The sequence below is a fragment of the Phyllostomus discolor genome, chromosome 8, assembly GCF_004126475.2.
Source record: "Phyllostomus discolor isolate MPI-MPIP mPhyDis1 chromosome 8, mPhyDis1.pri.v3, whole genome shotgun sequence".
Taxonomy (NCBI): Eukaryota; Metazoa; Chordata; class Mammalia; order Chiroptera; family Phyllostomidae; genus Phyllostomus; species Phyllostomus discolor.
The window spans coordinates 70,493,150-70,509,673 of NC_040910.2; the positions used below are offsets into that span (position 1 = coordinate 70,493,150).

At 48.6% G+C, this 16,524-nt stretch overlaps 2 protein-coding genes across 5 annotated transcripts; one reads left to right on the plus strand and one right to left on the minus strand.

Moving 5' to 3' along the window:
- Nucleotides 1–8,319: 8,319 nt before the first annotated feature.
- SLC25A35 (solute carrier family 25 member 35) lies at nt 8,320–12,120 on the plus strand. 2 transcript variants are annotated; one of them, XM_028534495.2, is made up of 5 exons: nt 8,320–9,342; nt 10,211–10,276; nt 10,710–10,862; nt 11,222–11,356; nt 11,528–12,120. In XM_028534495.2, the coding sequence occupies exons 1-5, from the start codon at nt 8,968–8,970 to the stop codon at nt 11,699–11,701; spliced, it is 903 nt and encodes a 300-aa protein (XP_028390296.1). In that variant the 5' UTR covers nt 8,320–8,967; the 3' UTR covers nt 11,702–12,120. The 2 variants fall into 2 exon arrangements, with proteins under 2 accessions (XP_028390296.1, XP_028390298.1); XM_028534497.2 differs by lacking the exon at nt 10,710–10,862 and having other exon boundaries at nt 8,394–9,342.
- RANGRF (RAN guanine nucleotide release factor) lies at nt 12,093–13,629 on the minus strand. Of its 3 annotated transcripts, none has more exons than XM_028534499.2 (5): nt 13,327–13,627; nt 13,121–13,237; nt 12,765–12,921; nt 12,589–12,674; nt 12,093–12,351 (listed from the first exon to the last, which is right to left on the minus strand). In XM_028534499.2, exons 1-5 carry the CDS (start codon nt 13,401–13,403, stop codon nt 12,240–12,242), a joined length of 549 nt encoding a protein of 182 aa, XP_028390300.1. In that variant the 5' UTR covers nt 13,404–13,627; the 3' UTR covers nt 12,093–12,239. The 3 variants fall into 3 exon arrangements, with proteins under 3 accessions (XP_028390300.1, XP_028390299.1, XP_035888914.1); XM_028534498.2 differs by having other exon boundaries at nt 12,093–12,363; nt 13,327–13,624; XM_036033021.1 differs by lacking the exon at nt 12,589–12,674 and having other exon boundaries at nt 12,274–12,363; nt 13,327–13,629.
- Nucleotides 13,630–16,524: the final 2,895 nt, after the last annotated feature.

The window sequence follows — 16,524 nt, forward strand, 5'->3', positions numbered from 1 at the left end:
AAGCCAGTTCCTCAGCCCCACCCGGCCATTGTGTCAGGCATGCATGTGTGTGTGTGCGTGTAGAGAAGGGATAGAGGGCAGGGTGTGAGGGGGTGGAGGCAGGGAGGTAGGGAGGGAGATCTAGATATGTCTCCTGTAGGGGCTTGTGACTGCTGGGCCCCCCTGCTTGCTCACCATTCTTAATCCCTGTCTCTCTGGTCCCAGCCTCTGACTTTCCTTGTCCCACTGGGAGGCTTTGATTGCCCTGCAGTCAATAGGAGGTGTGTGTGAGGGGGTGAGGGTGGAGGAGCAGGGGAATGGTGGGTAGGGGTCCCTCTCACCTCTAATTTGCTCTGTGTTTGAGGAGCTGAGTTCCAGGGCTGGGGATGTGTGTCATAAAAACAGCTGAGGGGGTGGAACGAGCCACACCCCAGTCTGGGAAGTAGGGTAGTAGGAGGAAGATTCGAAGGGCAGTTATGAACTGCCAGGGCCTTTGCCCACGCCCAGGTGCCTGCCAATGCCAGACCTTCACTCACACTCACACACACACAGGACATGGGAATAAAAGTCAGAAAGCCGGGAGAAATCTATGTTTTAACCCCTTTTTCTTCAGAGTAAAAGCCAAAGTCCTTATAATGACCAACAAGACCTTTCACTATCTTCCCTCTTCCCTGCCTCCTCTCCAGCACAAGGCTGCCTCAGGGACTTTGCACTGGTGGTGACTTCTGCCTGGAAACCTCCTTCCCGAGACACCCACATGAATGGTTCCCTCACCTCTTTCAAGTCATTGCTCAAAGATCACTTTCTCATTGAGGCCTTCTGGACCACATTTTAAAGTTGCAGCCCTTGACCTGATCGGGACATCGTCCCGTACACTAAAAGGTTGCTGGTTCGATCTCAATCAGGGCACATGTTTAGGTTCCGAGTTTGATCTCCTGTTGGGGCACGTACGAGAGGCAATAGATCAATATTTCTCTCTCACATTGATGCTTCTTTCCCTCTCTCTCTCTCCCTTCCCTTCTCTCTAAAGTTAATAAGCATGTTCTCAGGTGAGGATAAAAGTTGACATGTTTATAGTTAATTATATTTTACATTTGAAAGTGAGCTTTCTGGAGGCAGGATCTTTATCTCTTTTATTCACCGATGCATCCCAAAGTTCAGGAAAATGGTCGGGCATACAATGGTGCTTAATATTTGGCTAATTGAACCAAATTAAATTGAATCTTCCCCACAGTCCACTATTCCCCTGACTCTCCTTCCCTACTTTCCATAATTCTGTTCATTCCACCAGCTTTCCAACACACACCCACACATACACACAACCCAGGACCAGGCCCCTAATCTCCCAGATCTCACATCTAGATCATTTTGGGCTTCCTAGGAAAATAAATCTTTCTCCAAAAGTACTTCAGAGACCCTATCAAGAAAGATACAGCCCTACCCTGGCTGGTATGGCTCAGTGGATTGAGTGCCAGCCTGCAAACCAAAGGGTCACCAGTTTGATTCCTGGTCAGGGCACATGCCTAGGTTTCATGCCAAGTCCCCAGTAGGGGGTATATGAGAGGCAACCACACATTGATGTTTCTCTTTCTTTCTCCCTCCCTTTCCCCCTGTCTAGAAACAAAATAAAAATTAAAAAAAAATTTTTTTTAAAGAAAGATACGCCCTGGCCAGTGTGGCTCAGTTGGTTGGAGCAGTGTAGATTCAACCCTCTTTCTAAAAACAACATTGTCCTTGGGGTCCTAGCTGGTAAGGCTCAGCAGATTGAGCATTGGCCTGTGAACAAAAAGGTCACCAGTTCAATTCCCAGTCAGGGAACATGCCTGTTTTGCAGGCCAGGTCCCCAGTTGGGAGCAAGCTGGGAGTGTGCTGGGGGCATATGAGAGGCAACTGATGGATTGATATTTCTCTCACAAATATATTGATGTTTCTCTCCCTGTCTTTCTCCCTCCCGTCTCCTCTCTTTGAAAATAAAATCTTTTAAAAAAATGTCTTTGTATAGGATGAAAAAAAGATACACATGTGTAGCCAAACAATCCTGTTTTGTATTGTTTTTACTGAAATGAGAATATCTTTATTAGTTTTGCTACTTACAGAAATATCATTCAAAAAGGTAACTAACCCAAAAGTGGTGGTTGTTAGCTGCAAACATGAGTGGCACTTGGTACTGCATGAACTGTCGCAGGTCTGAATGGGGAGGTGCGCAGAAGAGGCATTGGATGGAGCTTTACCTCTCCTCCTGGGCTGGTATGAGCTTATCTCATTTTCTTCTGTGTATCCCTGGCAGAGACCCATCTGGAGGCTTTTCACTTGTCTGTTGACAAATAAAGAGACTTTCTCCACTCCCAAAGGCAGGGCAGCATGTTCTGGGGATCAGAAGCTCCCTGGAGCTACACTGAGAAAGTTCTAACATGCCTGACAAAGAGCATTTTTTTAAATCACTGTTTATGATTTTTTTTTTTTTCAGAAAGTGGAAGGGAGGGAGAGAAAGAGGAAGAGAAATATCAATGTGTGGTTGCCTCTCACATGCCCCTGACAGGGGTCCTGGCCCACAACCCAAGCATGTGCCATGACTGGGAATCGAACCAGTGACCCTCTAGTTCAGGCCAGCGCTCAATCCACTTAGCCACACCAGCCAGGGCTATCATTTATGCTTTTACAGTTGTCCCAATTTTCCCCCACTTTCGCCCTCCACCCAGCCCATTTCTCACTCCCACAGTCAGTCCCCACACTGTTGTCCATGTCTGTGGGTCTTGTATATATGTTCTTTGACTAATCCTTTCACCTTCTTTCAATCAGCCCCCTCTCTCCCTCCCATTTACAGCTGACAGTCTGTTCCATGTATCTATTCTATCTGATTCCATTTTGCTCATCAGTTTATTTTGTTCATTAGATTCCACATATAAGTGAGATCATACAGTATTGTCTTTTACTGACTGGCTTATTTCACTTAGCATAATAGTCTCCAGGTCCATCCATGCTGTCACAAAAGGTAAGAATTTCTTCTTTTTTACTGTTGTATAGGATTCTACTGTGTAAATGTACTTTTTTATCCACTCATCTACTGATGTGCACTTGGGCTGTTTCTGGACCTTGGCTACTGTAAATAATGCTGCTATGAACATAGCGGTGCCTATATTCCTTTGAATTGGTGTTTCAGGATTCTTTTTTTTTCCCACATTTTTTTTTATTGTTATTCAAGTATAGTTGTCTCCATTTTTCCTGGGATTCTTAGTATATATCCCCAGAAGTGGAATCGCTGGGTCAAAAGGTAATTCTATTTTTAATTTCTGGAGGAAATTCCATATTGTTTTCCACAGTGGCTATACCAGTCTGCATTCCCACCAACAGTGCACTTGGGTTCCCTTTTCTCCACATCCTTGCCAGCACTTGCTGTTTGTTGAGTTACTAATGATAGCCATTCTGGCAGATGTGAGCTGATGTCCCATTGTGGTTTTAATTTGCATTTCTCTGATGATTAGTGATATTGAGCATCTTTTCATGTCTATGGGTCATCTGTATGTTCTCCTTGAAGAAGTGTCCATTCTGGTCTTTGTCCACTTTTTAATTGAGTTGTTTGTCTTCCTGGTGTTGAGGAGTATAAGTTCTTTATATATTTTGGAAAATGAAGCTCTTATCTGGTGTATCATTGGCAAATATGTTCTCCCTTAAAGTTGGTTCCCTTTTGATTTTGATGATGGTTTCTTTAGCCATGCAGAAGCTTTTTAATTTGATACAGTCCCATAAGAGTTTCCAGTGGGCCTGCTGCTCAAAACAAGCACAAAGATGGAAACCATGACTTTTCAGACCTATACTAGTCACCACCTGTTTATGTATGCCCCACCCAGTTCCAAAAGAAACTGAGCTCCACAGACAGCACCAGGTTGCCGTTGCTATTACCGCTGCCACTGCTGCCATTGTGTCAGCCCCTTGAACACGGAACAGTCAGGGGAGGCTGACACTCAGTGGGTGAGAGGTCATCAAGGTCATTTCTGCTCTCGAGGAGCCTGGCCTCAGTATGCCTGGGGTCTATTGAGGTGAAGCAGGAGATGGCGTGGCCCACAACCTTCTCGTTAGAACTGTAGAAGCCGTCACAAAGGTCTCAGCAAGGCTGGGTGATGCTCCAGAATGGGAGACAGGCCAATTTGGGAGCAGAATGGATCCAGCTTTATTGAATGTGACTACCAATTATTTGATAATGACAGAAACTAACTAGGCACAATTTACAGTGTCACAACATGCCTTACGTGGCAAGAACAACAATTGCAGGGGAAAGCTGCCATTGTGGAGAAGTTGTCTAGCCTTCCATTTCAGAAACTCCAGCACAGCATCGCCACACAGGACCACCAGGCTACGCCAGATCATCTGCTGCATCATCAGCATGGTTGTGGGTCAGCTTAAGATCAGTGAAGACCCCATCGTGGGGTTTTACCAGACAATCCTATTAAAAAGCATCAACCAGTGACATGGTCAGGCTTGGTCTGCACAACTTTTGTTGACCTCCTCCTAGCCAGGCACTCATGCTGTTTCCTCCTCCTTCCCCTTCCCCATAGTATTCATATTCTTCCAGATGCTCCAAATATCATACACAAATAATCAGGGCCACAGTGGGGGGTGGGTGCAGTTGCTGCTGCTACCTAGGTACTGTGCATGATGTTTGGATGCTAGACTAATTGCATCTCACAGAAGTTTGTGTTGTACCAGTCCATGCCTTGGTACAAGGAAAGACTTAAGTAATGCAAAAGGTGTTTTTTTTTTAATCTTCACCTGACAATATGTTTGTGGATTTTAGGGAGAACAGAAGGAGGAGAGAAAGAGAATGAAACCAGTCAGTTGCCTCCTATACATGCCGTGACCAGGGATCAAACCTGCAACCCAGGTATATGCCTTGACTGGGAATCGAACCTGTGTCTTTTGGTGTTTGGGAGGATTCTCCAACCAACTGAGCCATCCAGCAGCCAGGGCTGACTTTCTTTTTTGAAATATACTGACAAGTTGTTCTAGCAACCCAAAGAAGTGAAGGAGAAAGCAGCTGCCTCATCTTCCAGACATTGATTTATTCAGATGTTTTAATGCCTAATGATACAATAAAACCACAAAAAATTTCTTAATAGTTTAAATTGTTTTCATTAGTTTAATAGTTGGCTGGGCATCAATAACTACCCTGCCTGTTGGCTCTCTTGTGTCACCCACTTATTTCTACCCCAACTCAGCAATACCTACTGCACGGAGTAAAGTGCTGAATCAGCGTTCCTGGTGGGCCTCGGGGGAAGTGAGCCACAAACAGGGAGAGCTCAGGTCTGGCCTGAAGCTTCCCTTGCACTGAAACTTCTGCAGTTCTGACACCTCTTGTGGCCTCTATACTGCATAGGATCAGGACTCTAGTAACACGACAGATGACCCAGAGTCCCATTAGGCATGGAGAGGCCTTGGCAGGAACTGGCCCATCAGGTTCAGATCCCCTGTATAAAGGGCCTAGTAAGACCAAGGATAAATGGAGATTTGAGGGAGAGGGACCTATTCTACCCCCAGAAGAGTTAGAATCACATTCAAGCCAAAAAAAGGGCAGCTCAGATCTTGTACCATCTGCTTCAGACATTGCTGAAAGGTGAGTGCCCAGAACAGCCAGACTCCAATGCCACAGATGCAGGCCTGCTTTTGTTGGCGTATAGATTTAGAACTATGAAAGGCAATCTGAGTTTCAAAGATTTGGCTTTAGGATTTCTCAGCCTCAGACCTCTCTCTGCAAGCCATCTTTAGGCCTCCCTCACTACACACCTCACTGTCTTCAAATCCCAGGAAGTCTTAGCTATTTGGGCAGTTTATGCTCTCAGTTTTGGAGATAGAGGACTTACCCAGAACAACTCTAGCCCTTTGGCCCCAAGACTTGGTGGTGTAAACATGGTGGCAAGGTAGCAACCACAGGCTAGAACCCAGGACTTGGGCTGGTGCCCTATTAGGGGTTTTAGAATTAGTGAGGGCATATGATCCCAGGTGCCAGCATGGGTCCCAGGCCTGAGCGCCTACAAATGCAACCAATCAGTGGTTTTCTCTCTCTTTCTCTCTCTCCCTCCCTCCCTCTCTCTCCCCCTATCTCTCCTTCTCTCTTTCTCTCTCTCTCTCTCTCTCTCTCCCCACCCCTCCCTGGCTGGTGTGGTTCAGTACAGAGTGCTGGCCCAAAAGCTCACCAGTTTGATTACCAGTCAGGGCACCTGCCTGGGTTGTGGGCCATGTCCCCAGTAGGGGGTGTGGGAGAGGCAACCATTTGCACATCCATGTTTCCCTCCCTCTCTTTCTTTCTCCTTTCCCCTCTCTCTAAAAGTAAATAAATAAAAATCTTTAGAAAATATAAACAAAAACCAAAAGTAAATGAAAATGTCCTCAAGTGAGGATAAAAAAATGAAGAAAATCTGTATAAAGTATGGACTTTAGTTAATCATAGTGTATCAATATTGGTTCAAAATTCCAACAAAATATCACATTAATATAAGATGTTAATAATATGGGAACTGGACTGGGGTATATGAGAACTCTCATAGTAGCTGTACTATTTTTCTGTAAATCTAAAACTTCCAAAAATTAAGCTTATTTTTAAAAAACATCACTTTATAAAGTGTCTATCTCTAGTTTGCCTGGATATTAAAGATAAAAGCCTTAAGCCAGTGGTTCTAAAACTTTAGCACACATCAGAATAACCGAGAGGGCTTATTAAAGTATATTGTCAGTCTCCACCTCCAGAGTTTCTGGCACAGGAGGTCTAGGGTGGGATTAGAAAATGTTTGTTTCTAATAGATACCCCAGTGATGGTGGTGGTGGTGGTGCTGCTGCTGCTGCTACTTCTGCTCCAGAGACCATACTTGAAGAACTGGTATAAACCTAAGGATTAAAACAATGAGGAACTCTCATGCCATCTAGTAGGTGAAGGCATTTGGGGAGCACTTCTTGGAAATTTTTTGGAGACCCTTCCAGAACCTAGGAGAAACTCCATTATCTACTCTACCTTACCCTCCACCCTTCCTGCTTCTTCCTAAGGCGCAATGACTTAGCAGTACACCGGTGAGAGAGAAACAATTCAGACCAAATTGGCAGGGTATACAAGAACTCCCGCTGTAGCAAAGGAGTCAGAGAGTAAACAACTGTTAAACAAAATGAGAAACATGGATAAATATTTGAGGAGCAAAGCATAATTGGAAATGGCCTGAACATGGAGAATCTGAAAAACTTCAAAGGTTAGGAGAAATGAAGTTTAATGTAAAGAATAATTTGAATGATTTAGAGATCACCAAAAGAAGGGGGCAAGGATATTCTGATCTGGCTGTTGGCACAGGACACACAGGAGTATGACAGCTCTTGACTTTTCAAGAAATCTGTAAATTGAACACCTATTGGAAGTCCAACAGTTTCACGCAGGTATGTGCAATAGATAATTATCATTCCATTTTTCAAAGGGAGCTCTGAAATGTTAAGTAACTTGCCCAAGGCCATCTAGCTGGTAAGCAGGAAGAACCAAACTGGAACTCAGAAGGTTCTCTCAGTCTAAATCTGGTGATGGCCTCTCACACACGTGTGCCCTCTACCTCCTTCTGCAGCCTCAGATGACAGGCTCTATCCATCTGCCTTCTCCCAGCTAGCTTCATAGTTTCTTTTCTCAGAATTTCTTCCATGATTAACCATGATCAGACTCATGGGCAAGGGCAGGAGGCCAGAATCTCAAGATCTCTCCCACTACCATTTGCTGGCCCTGTGTAACCTAAGCCCAGAGATTTAAATCTCTGCCTTGGCGTGTCAGGTCTTTTCCTCCAGGTTGCTGAGGATCAAAAGAGCATAGGAAGGAGACCACGCTCCCTCACTTTCCATCAGGTCCCCTTCCCTCCAGCCGCAGCCAGCTACATCCGGGGCAAGAACCTGCAAGTCCAGTTCAGCAGGTGCGTCTCAGCTGCCCCGCGGACAGAGCCGCACCTTCCAGGCTGTCCTGGCACCAGAACCCATCAGGGCATGTATCTACAGTTGGACAATTCCACTGGGCGAAGGCCCGGGACAGAATGCGAAGGAGAAGAGCCCCAACACCCCAGTGGTAGACTGCTGCCTTCGCGTTCGGCCTCCGCACACGTCCAGTAACCCAAGGTCCAACCCCTCTCCTCCCTGCGGGTGATGAAACCCTCCGCTCTCCTGCTACCTCTCCCAGAGATCCAGGCCGCTAACCTGGCCCAGGAGCCTGAGCTGGGAGAGTTAATTCCAACCGCCTCTCGCCGGTTCCGAGGTCGCGTCGCCAGGAGCGCTTGCCATTGGCCAAGAAGCCGGCATGGAGCTGATTGGCCGAGGCGCTCCCAGGCACCCCTATTGGGCGCTGCGCACTCCGACTAGAGTGTGGTGGCGCCTTCTCCGCAGGCTACCTCGCGGAGCTGCTGCGAACTCCAGCAGCTGCTGCAAACTCCAGCAGCCCCCTGGGAACGCACAGTCTACGCCGGAGTCCAGACTTCCGCGATCCCGATCTCCTTGCTGTCCCGAGGACGCCACCAGATCTCCCTGCTGTCCCGGGGACGCCACCAGATCTCCTGGATCCTTTTCCTGCATAATCTCCTGTTTTTTTTTTTTTCTTTTATCTTCCTTCCCAGCTCAGCTCCACATTTCCCTTCCGTACTCTCGGACCCCCAGCAGCCAGCCATTCTCAGCATCTCACCTACGGTCCCTCTGACTTCTGCCCCTCCTTGACATCAACTCCTTTGACCAACAGAAGCCTGTCGTAACCTTCTCGCCAGACTCCCCTAACTTCTTTCTTCTCTTTTTGCCAGCTCCTGACTCCCAAATCCAGCTAACCTTTGACCTTCTGACATTTGACCCTGACACTCTGGACTCCGGAGACCTAAATTCCTACCTCCTGCAGCCTGGACTGCTGAAATTGAGGTCTTTCCTGATTTCTGACCCCGTTTCTGAAGCTCATTTTAACTTTCTTACTCTTGGGCCAGTTCTTGCTACTGCTACACCAGTATGGACTTCATGATGAGCGGCCTGGCAGCCTGTGGGGCCTGTTTGTTCACCAACCCCCTGGAGGTGGTGAAGACTAGGATGCAGTTGCAGGGAGAACTGCAGGCCCCTGGCAGCTACCAGCGGCACTACCGAAACGTCTTCCATGCCTTCATTACCATCGGCAAGGTGGACGGTCTGGCTGCCCTGCAGAAAGGCCTGGCCCCTGCCCTCCTATACCAATTCCTGATGAATGGCATTCGGCTCGGCACCTACGGGATGGCTGAGGCTGGAGGCTACCTGCACACAGCTGAGGGCACCCTCAGCCCGGTCCGCAGTGCAGCAGCTGGTGCCATGGCTGGGGTCATGGGAGCCTACTTGGGGAGCCCTATCTACATGGTGAGAAAAAGGGTCTTGCCTGGGGCCTCCAAGGCAGACACTTGGTGTGGGGTGGGGACCTGGGCCTTCATAACTGATACTGAGATTGGAAGTGGATTTGTGTAGGGGTGGGTGAGGAGCTTGAGTGGCATACCTCAGCAAGTGTAAGGATCGGGAGTGGTCCTGGACATCACAGAGTTACAATCTCACATTTGGCCCTTTTGAGTTATCCAGGTTATAGACCCTTTGCCTGAGGCCTAGAGAGGGGAAGTGACCAGCTCAAGGTCAAACAGCTGCTTATTGCTAGGACTAGGCCCTGCTTTGTGCTTCTCCTGGGAAGACACTGAGGGGCACTAAGTTCTGAAGGAGAGGCAGTCTGGTCTCACTCCTAGGATATGAGATTCAGGGACAGTACCCTCCACAAAGTCAGCTGAACCCGTGGCTCCATGAAGTTTTGGGGTCAGGTGCAGATGACCCCTTACAACGCACCAGAGTCTGATGGGGAATCTGATTGTGCTGGTGGCTGGAGATCCTGACTGGGAATAGGAACTGGCATGAGAGGCTGGACACCCAGGTGTTGCCTAACATGAAGAATCTTAGGAAATGTTGGCATGCTCTAACCTCTCCATCTCCATGCCTACTCACAAGGGAAGGAGGCTGTAGAGGGGGTGGGGTGTCTTGCAGTGACATGAAATCCATTCCCCAGGACTGGAGCCAAGGGACAGAGTCCCATGACCAATTCGTTAAGTGGGAACAACAATAATTATCAGATTAAAAGGATATTCATTGTTGAACACCCTAGAGGAAGTATGAGGGGTTCAGGTGTTTGGGTCTCTGAAGTAGAAGGATGGTCACTAGGCCATAGGTTGTGATACTCTCTTGTCCTCAGGTGAAGACACACCTACAAGCACAGGCAGCCTCAGAAATTGCTGTAGGGCACCAGTATAAGCATCAGGTAAGGTGTTTCCAACCCCACTGGAGCCCCTGCCATTCTCTCCCATTTGGCCCCAACTTTCTGCCTGCACCCAGCAGCTACAATCCAGACAAGGCTCTGCCCAGCCAATCCAGCCTCCTTCTACCCCTGAAGTCCACCCAGATCCTCTTCCCCACATGTTCCCCAGTTCCTCTAGTCTTTTGCACCCATTTCTCCTACCCCATTCTCCTAGTCTGCTAATGTCCTCACCTCCATACTCTCTAGTCTGGGATGGCAAGGGAGGAGACAGCGGGGTGGTAGACAACCAAAGGGCAACATTCTGGTGCTGAGCTCACACACAAAGGTTGTCCAGACATCAGATGCCTGTTATGCACCCATCCTTAGCAGTGTTGGAAGATGGCAGCCCCTGATACCAATGTGACTAAACCCTTCCCCATGGTCTTCCCTCTACCAGGGCATGTTTCAGGCACTAACAGAGATTGGCCAGAAGCACGGTCTGGTGGGGTTGTGGCGTGGGGCCATTGGTGGGCTACCTCGAGTTATCTTCGGTTCCTCCACCCAGCTGTGCACCTTCTCATCCACCAAGAACCTCATGATCCAGTGGGAGGTACTGCCTGGGAAATGGATGGGGCCACCATGGGAATGTGGGCAGGGAAGTACAAGCTGAACTGAGTCTTAGAGAAGTCAGTACCAACACTTAATGTTTTGGGGTCAGTACCAACACTTAATGTGAGGGAGGGCAGAAGGGTTGGGGATCACCCTCTACAGCCTTCCCACAGCTCTCATCATTCCTCCCAGAAGGTTTATGTGAGTCCTTCACAGGGAGTGTCATCACACTGTACCATAACTGATAGACTGGAAGCTCCTTGAGTTACCAGCTCTTACTGTATCCCCCGTGCAGGGCCTGCCCTTTCCTAGGAGTTGAATGATTGGCTGACTGACAAAGCTCTTCCTCCTTTCCCTTAGATATTTCCTCCCCAGAGCTGGAAAGTGGCTCTGGCAGCTGCTATGGTGAGTGGCATTGCAGTGGTCCTAGCCATGACACCCTTTGATGTGGCCAGCACAAGACTCTACAACCAGCCCACAGACACTCGGGGCAAGGTAAGGGAGTGCTCTGGGGTTCAGACAGGCAGGAAAAGCTGGAAAGGGAAGGGGGAGAGCAGATTCTGGCTGCAAGTGAGACAGCCCAAAAGGCAGCCTGCAGAAGTGAGGCCCCTGATGGGCTCTGACAAACTCCTTCCCTGTTCTCTCCCTCCTCCAACCTGCTCTCAGGGCCTCATGTACCGGGGGATGCTGGACACTCTGCTGCAGACAGCTCGGACAGAGGGCATTTTTGGCATGTACAAGGGTATAGGAGCCTCCTACTTCCGCCTCGGCCCTCACACCATCCTCTCCCTCTTCTTCTGGGACCAGCTGCGCGTCCTCTACTACAAATACACCAAATAACAGCGACTCTTCCACACTCCACCAAATCAGCACTCCTTGGTCACTTCTGCCTCCATTATTATATGTCCTGGTGATTTCTGACCAGTTGACCTTTCATCCATCAGAGGGGGACAGTCAATACCACTCCCCATCTGTTTTCTCAGGGTTAAATTACTACAAGAGAGTTTCCTTCCCTTCCTTGGGTGTCACTTTAAATGTCCTCTACCTGCCCCCCTGTACATTTCACACCCTTCCGTCAGGGCTGAACCAGTCACTCCGAAGTGACTCCCTTTCTCCACTGCCAGCCTTGGGTCCCTTCTGATCCCATGTACAACTTTAAACTCCCCCTCCAAGACCAAAGGGTACTGGGGAGACCCGGGGTCCTTTTAGATTCAAAGGCACAGAGATTATGTTGGTTATAAAGCAAGTTTATTTCTGCAGAGAAGTGTCTTGTGTATATGCACAGGGAAGGAATTTGGGGGATATATCCAACCCTTTATTCCCCTTGCAGAGTGGGCTCCCCAAGTCTTCAGCAGCATCATGTAGCTTTTCAGCATCTTTACTGGGGACCAAAGATGTTGGGATCATGAAGAGTCAGACTGGTCACCAGCAGTTCAAAGTCACCCAGGCTCCAGGGTGGAAGTGACTGATTTTCAGAGCCAAGAGATGACCTATGATCAGAGCTTTGGGGTGGGAGAACAGATGGGGAGATAACATCATCCAGGCCTCCTGTGTGGAAGCTCCCAGTTCCTGATCCTTGGAGGACTTAGGTATCTGTGACCCCAAACCTCTGGCCCACTTCTACTTCCTTGGAGGACCCCACCAGCCAGCCTCTCTGCTCTGCCCCTCCCAGCCAGTTTTCCTGGGGACCCCACTCATGAGCCACATGCCCTTTCTGTCCTCCTTACGGGGGCTGATTGAAGGTGAGCAGGAGATCAGTCTGGTACCGAGGCAGCCGCAGCAAGGCCTGGTGCAGTGTTATGTCCTTTGTTACCTAAAAGGATCATCATCAAGATGCTTACCTGATGCCCTAGGGCCAGCCTCTTCACCCCTCCAGAGTATCTCACACACCACCGGCCCTTACCTGCTGATGCTCTTTAGCTACCTGCTGCTTGCCAGAGAGGACCCAGGCATCTTCACAGTAGCCCCTCAAGGCCAGGTTCTCTAAAAGAAGGGGTTGCACAGCCTCCACTTGAACAGTCCTAGCGTCCTGCACCCCACCAACGTCCTCAAAGTGGTACCTGGAGTGTAGGAGCAGGGTCATGGAGGGGCAACTCTCACCACCTCCCCACAAGCATCTTTAAGTTTGAACTTAACTCGCTGGCTTCCCGTGACAGGTTTGCCCTCCAAGTTCTTGTAGCCCAGGTTAACAGTACAGGCACAGGCCCCGCCCACTCATTCGGACCCGGCCTTCCCATTGGCCAGCCACGGGTCTCTCACCGCGCAGCTGCTTCTCCCTGCACGTGGTCCTGCAGCTCTAGGAGCTCCACGATCAGACTCTGGTCCGTCATGCGGTGGCAGAAAACTTCTTGATTGTCTGGGACTGGTCGGAGGTCGCTGGAACGAGGCAAAGCAGGCCCTAGTTGACGCCAGTTCATTTCTGCCACCCACCCGATTGGCCTCCGTCCGCGCTGGGGCTTTCTAACCTTACATCAATGGCCCCGGTAGGGAGTGTGGCAGAGAAGGCGCCCCCGAACAGTGGATAGTCTCGCGTGGGCTCCATGGTTCTGGGACTAGAGAGATTTAAAGGAAACCTACAGGAAACCACGTGGCATAACCTTCCTGGGTTTCGCCGCAGCCACTGCCACCACCGGTCTTCCTTTGCTCCGGCCCTTTAAGATTTTGCCCCGCCCTGCGATCGCGCTGGCCCGTCGGCGCCCGCGCCTTCAGCCGCGGTCCAGCGGTGCTATTCCCGGAAGCCACGTTCTTAGGAGGGCGCGGGGCGGGACGGCGGGGTTGGCTAGGAGTTGAAACCACGGTTCGGGATTTGTGACGTGCTGTGGTTACTCACTTACGCCTGCTAGTCTCCTCCTTTTAAAGGGGGCACACGTTCAAAGAATGTCGCCTGAGACCCTCCTTAGGGGTTATTGCTCGTCCAAGTGACCAACGTCTAGGCGAGGTCTCTGAGTCAGAGGTGAATATTTAAGTTACCCAGACTTCTCGAGCCCTCTTGACAGAGAATGACCTGCCAACCAGATCGCTAATTCCTGATGGGTTGCAAGGAAGAGAACAATGGGACCAGGTGTAAAGGCAGGTTAGGAATTAGGCCTCACGCCTTCCGGAAAGCGATACCCAACCCGAGGATTATATGTCTAATCCTTCTCAAATCTTCCGCCTTGGGAACGCGGTGAGGGAGTGGGGAGGAGGTGCCCTTACGGCCTCGCGGGCCTCACACACACACCTGGGCGAAAGCACGGATTACACCCCCTATTTTGTTTCTTCTATGGGTTTTTAGAGTGTACTTAAAAGTTTCCGCTCAGTTATATCCTCCCAGCCGATTTCTTCATTCATCTTTGATCCCCAACACCTGGCAGAGTGTTTAGAGTAAAACAGACCCATTATGTACTGAGTGGTTGAATAAACCCAATAGTGTAAATTCTGGAATTCACTCAGAAATAAGGGCATCCTAGGAGTATTTTAGCCAGGGAAACAGCAGGAGCAAAGACTTAACAGACGAAGGAACATGTTTGGGGAAATCCAAATACAGACACCCCTCCAACTTCCCACGGTTCAACTTGATTTTTTCTTTTGACTTAACAATGGTGGGAAAGCCATGCGCATTCGATAGGAACTGTACTGCGAATTTTCAATTTTGATTATTTGCTGGGCTAACTGATATGCTGTTTGATACTCTACAGAGTAGTCATTGTTAGATGATTTTACCCTCAATTGTAGGCTAATATAGGTGTTCTGAGCACATTTAAGTAGGCTAAACTACAATGTTTAGTAGGTTAGGTGTATTAAATGCAATTTTGACTTATGATAATTTACAATGGTTTTATGGGATGTAACTTCCAACATAAGTAGACGAACATCTGTTGTCACTTTGACAAGGGAATGGGTGGCAGGGAGCTGTGAATGAAGAGGCTGGAGAGGTGGCAATGTGCAGACTATTTATAAGGTATACTTAGGAGCCTGGACTCCTTCCTCACTTCTGATAGCTAGCATCAGACCTCTCAGCCTCATTTCCTCACCTCTAAAACATTGTTAGGATTAAAGGAGGGTGGATGCAGCTGCATCTGACTCTGCTTCTGAGCAAAGACAGTGGAGAAATTCTAGAAAGGAGGGGAATGTCATAGACCCTGAAGGGAGAGAGGAGTCTGGACATGGAGAACCAAAGGATCCATGTCAGAGAGGTCTACCCCATGCCACTTCTCTCAGATGATGAGTGGCAGATCTCTCTGTATCTTCCCCTCCCCATTTCTGCTGGCCTGTCTCCACATCCTTCTCACCAGCGGTAATACCAACTGTTTGCTTTGTGAGCATCAAGCAAATAGAGAGCCCTTGGAGACAGGCCTGCAAGGACATAGATGTCAACAAGGCCCTAGCACTGGGCACAAGGGGTAGGGCCCTATTCATGGGCCAGGAGGAGGTCACACTAGATTGTGGAGACTAAGCAGAAAGCTCCCCAACTTCCCCATTTTGGGATCTCTGGCATGCCAGAAGATGTGCTCTTCTATGAGTTATGTGTAGCTGAGGACTCCTGAATTCTTGAGCTCTTGGGACATGGGTTAGGTATTCTCTTCTAGGTGGTAAGAAGCAGACCTCCATGGAATGAGAGAGGTGCAGGACCAGACCTCTGGGAGAATGGGGTTGAAGGCTATCCTAACTTGGCAAATTCCTACTTTTCACTGAACTTCCTTCTCTCTTGCCCTTCCTCTCTCTTTGTGTCTGTCCCTTTTTCTGGACCTCCCAACTGCTGATTCCCCCCATGTGTTCAAATTCAAACTCCCCAAGGGACAGGATCTAACTGGGCTGATTAGTTGACATTCAGTCTGAAAGTACCTATTTGGCCAGCTCTCATACTTAGCCACTTCTGAAACCACTAGCCAGACATTAGTAAGAACCCTGGCTGGCTGAGGCTAGGATGATGAGTATCATGGGACAAATCTCATTGGCTGAGATGGCCCACGGCCACTTTTCTTGAGGATGTGAGGGTATGTCGAGCTCTCAGCTTACTGGTTGAAATAGACCCACAACTGATCAATTCTGTGCCCCTAGGACATACCCTTATGCAATGCCCTACATGCAGTTAATACAGTGGTTTGCTTTGGGAACAGGTGTCCCAGGACCTTTGAGGGTACCAAGAGGTAGACCTCCTGGACTCAGATCAGAGAGATGATTCAACACCCAAAGTCAAGCATCCCTTTGAGAAGAGTTAGAGCAACATATATTTTTATTAAGCAGAAGTGTTTAACCTTATTTTCCTCCATGCACCCCCTTGGCCACTTGGACCACTACTCAGAAAAATATTTTTAAATTCATAAAATAAAAGATATACATAGAAATGAAAACACTTCAATATTATCATCAAAATCCCAGATTTTTGATACAGCAAAATGTGCTTCTTTGTTAGTACATTAACAAAATCCAGCCGTGGTCTAACAAGTGTAATGTCAAACCAGTGATGCGCATAAATCCTAGTTCAAGCAGTCTGCAACGACTCCCACCTGGGGAGAACATCTATGATCGCAGTTGTGACGATCTCTGGTCTGTAGGACATAGATGTTAACAAGGCCCTAGCACTGGGCACAAGGGGTAGGGCCCTATTCATGGGCCAGAAAGAGGTCACACTAGATTATGGAGAACCACTACTGTGCTTTGTAGTCACAAGGTAAGGAAAT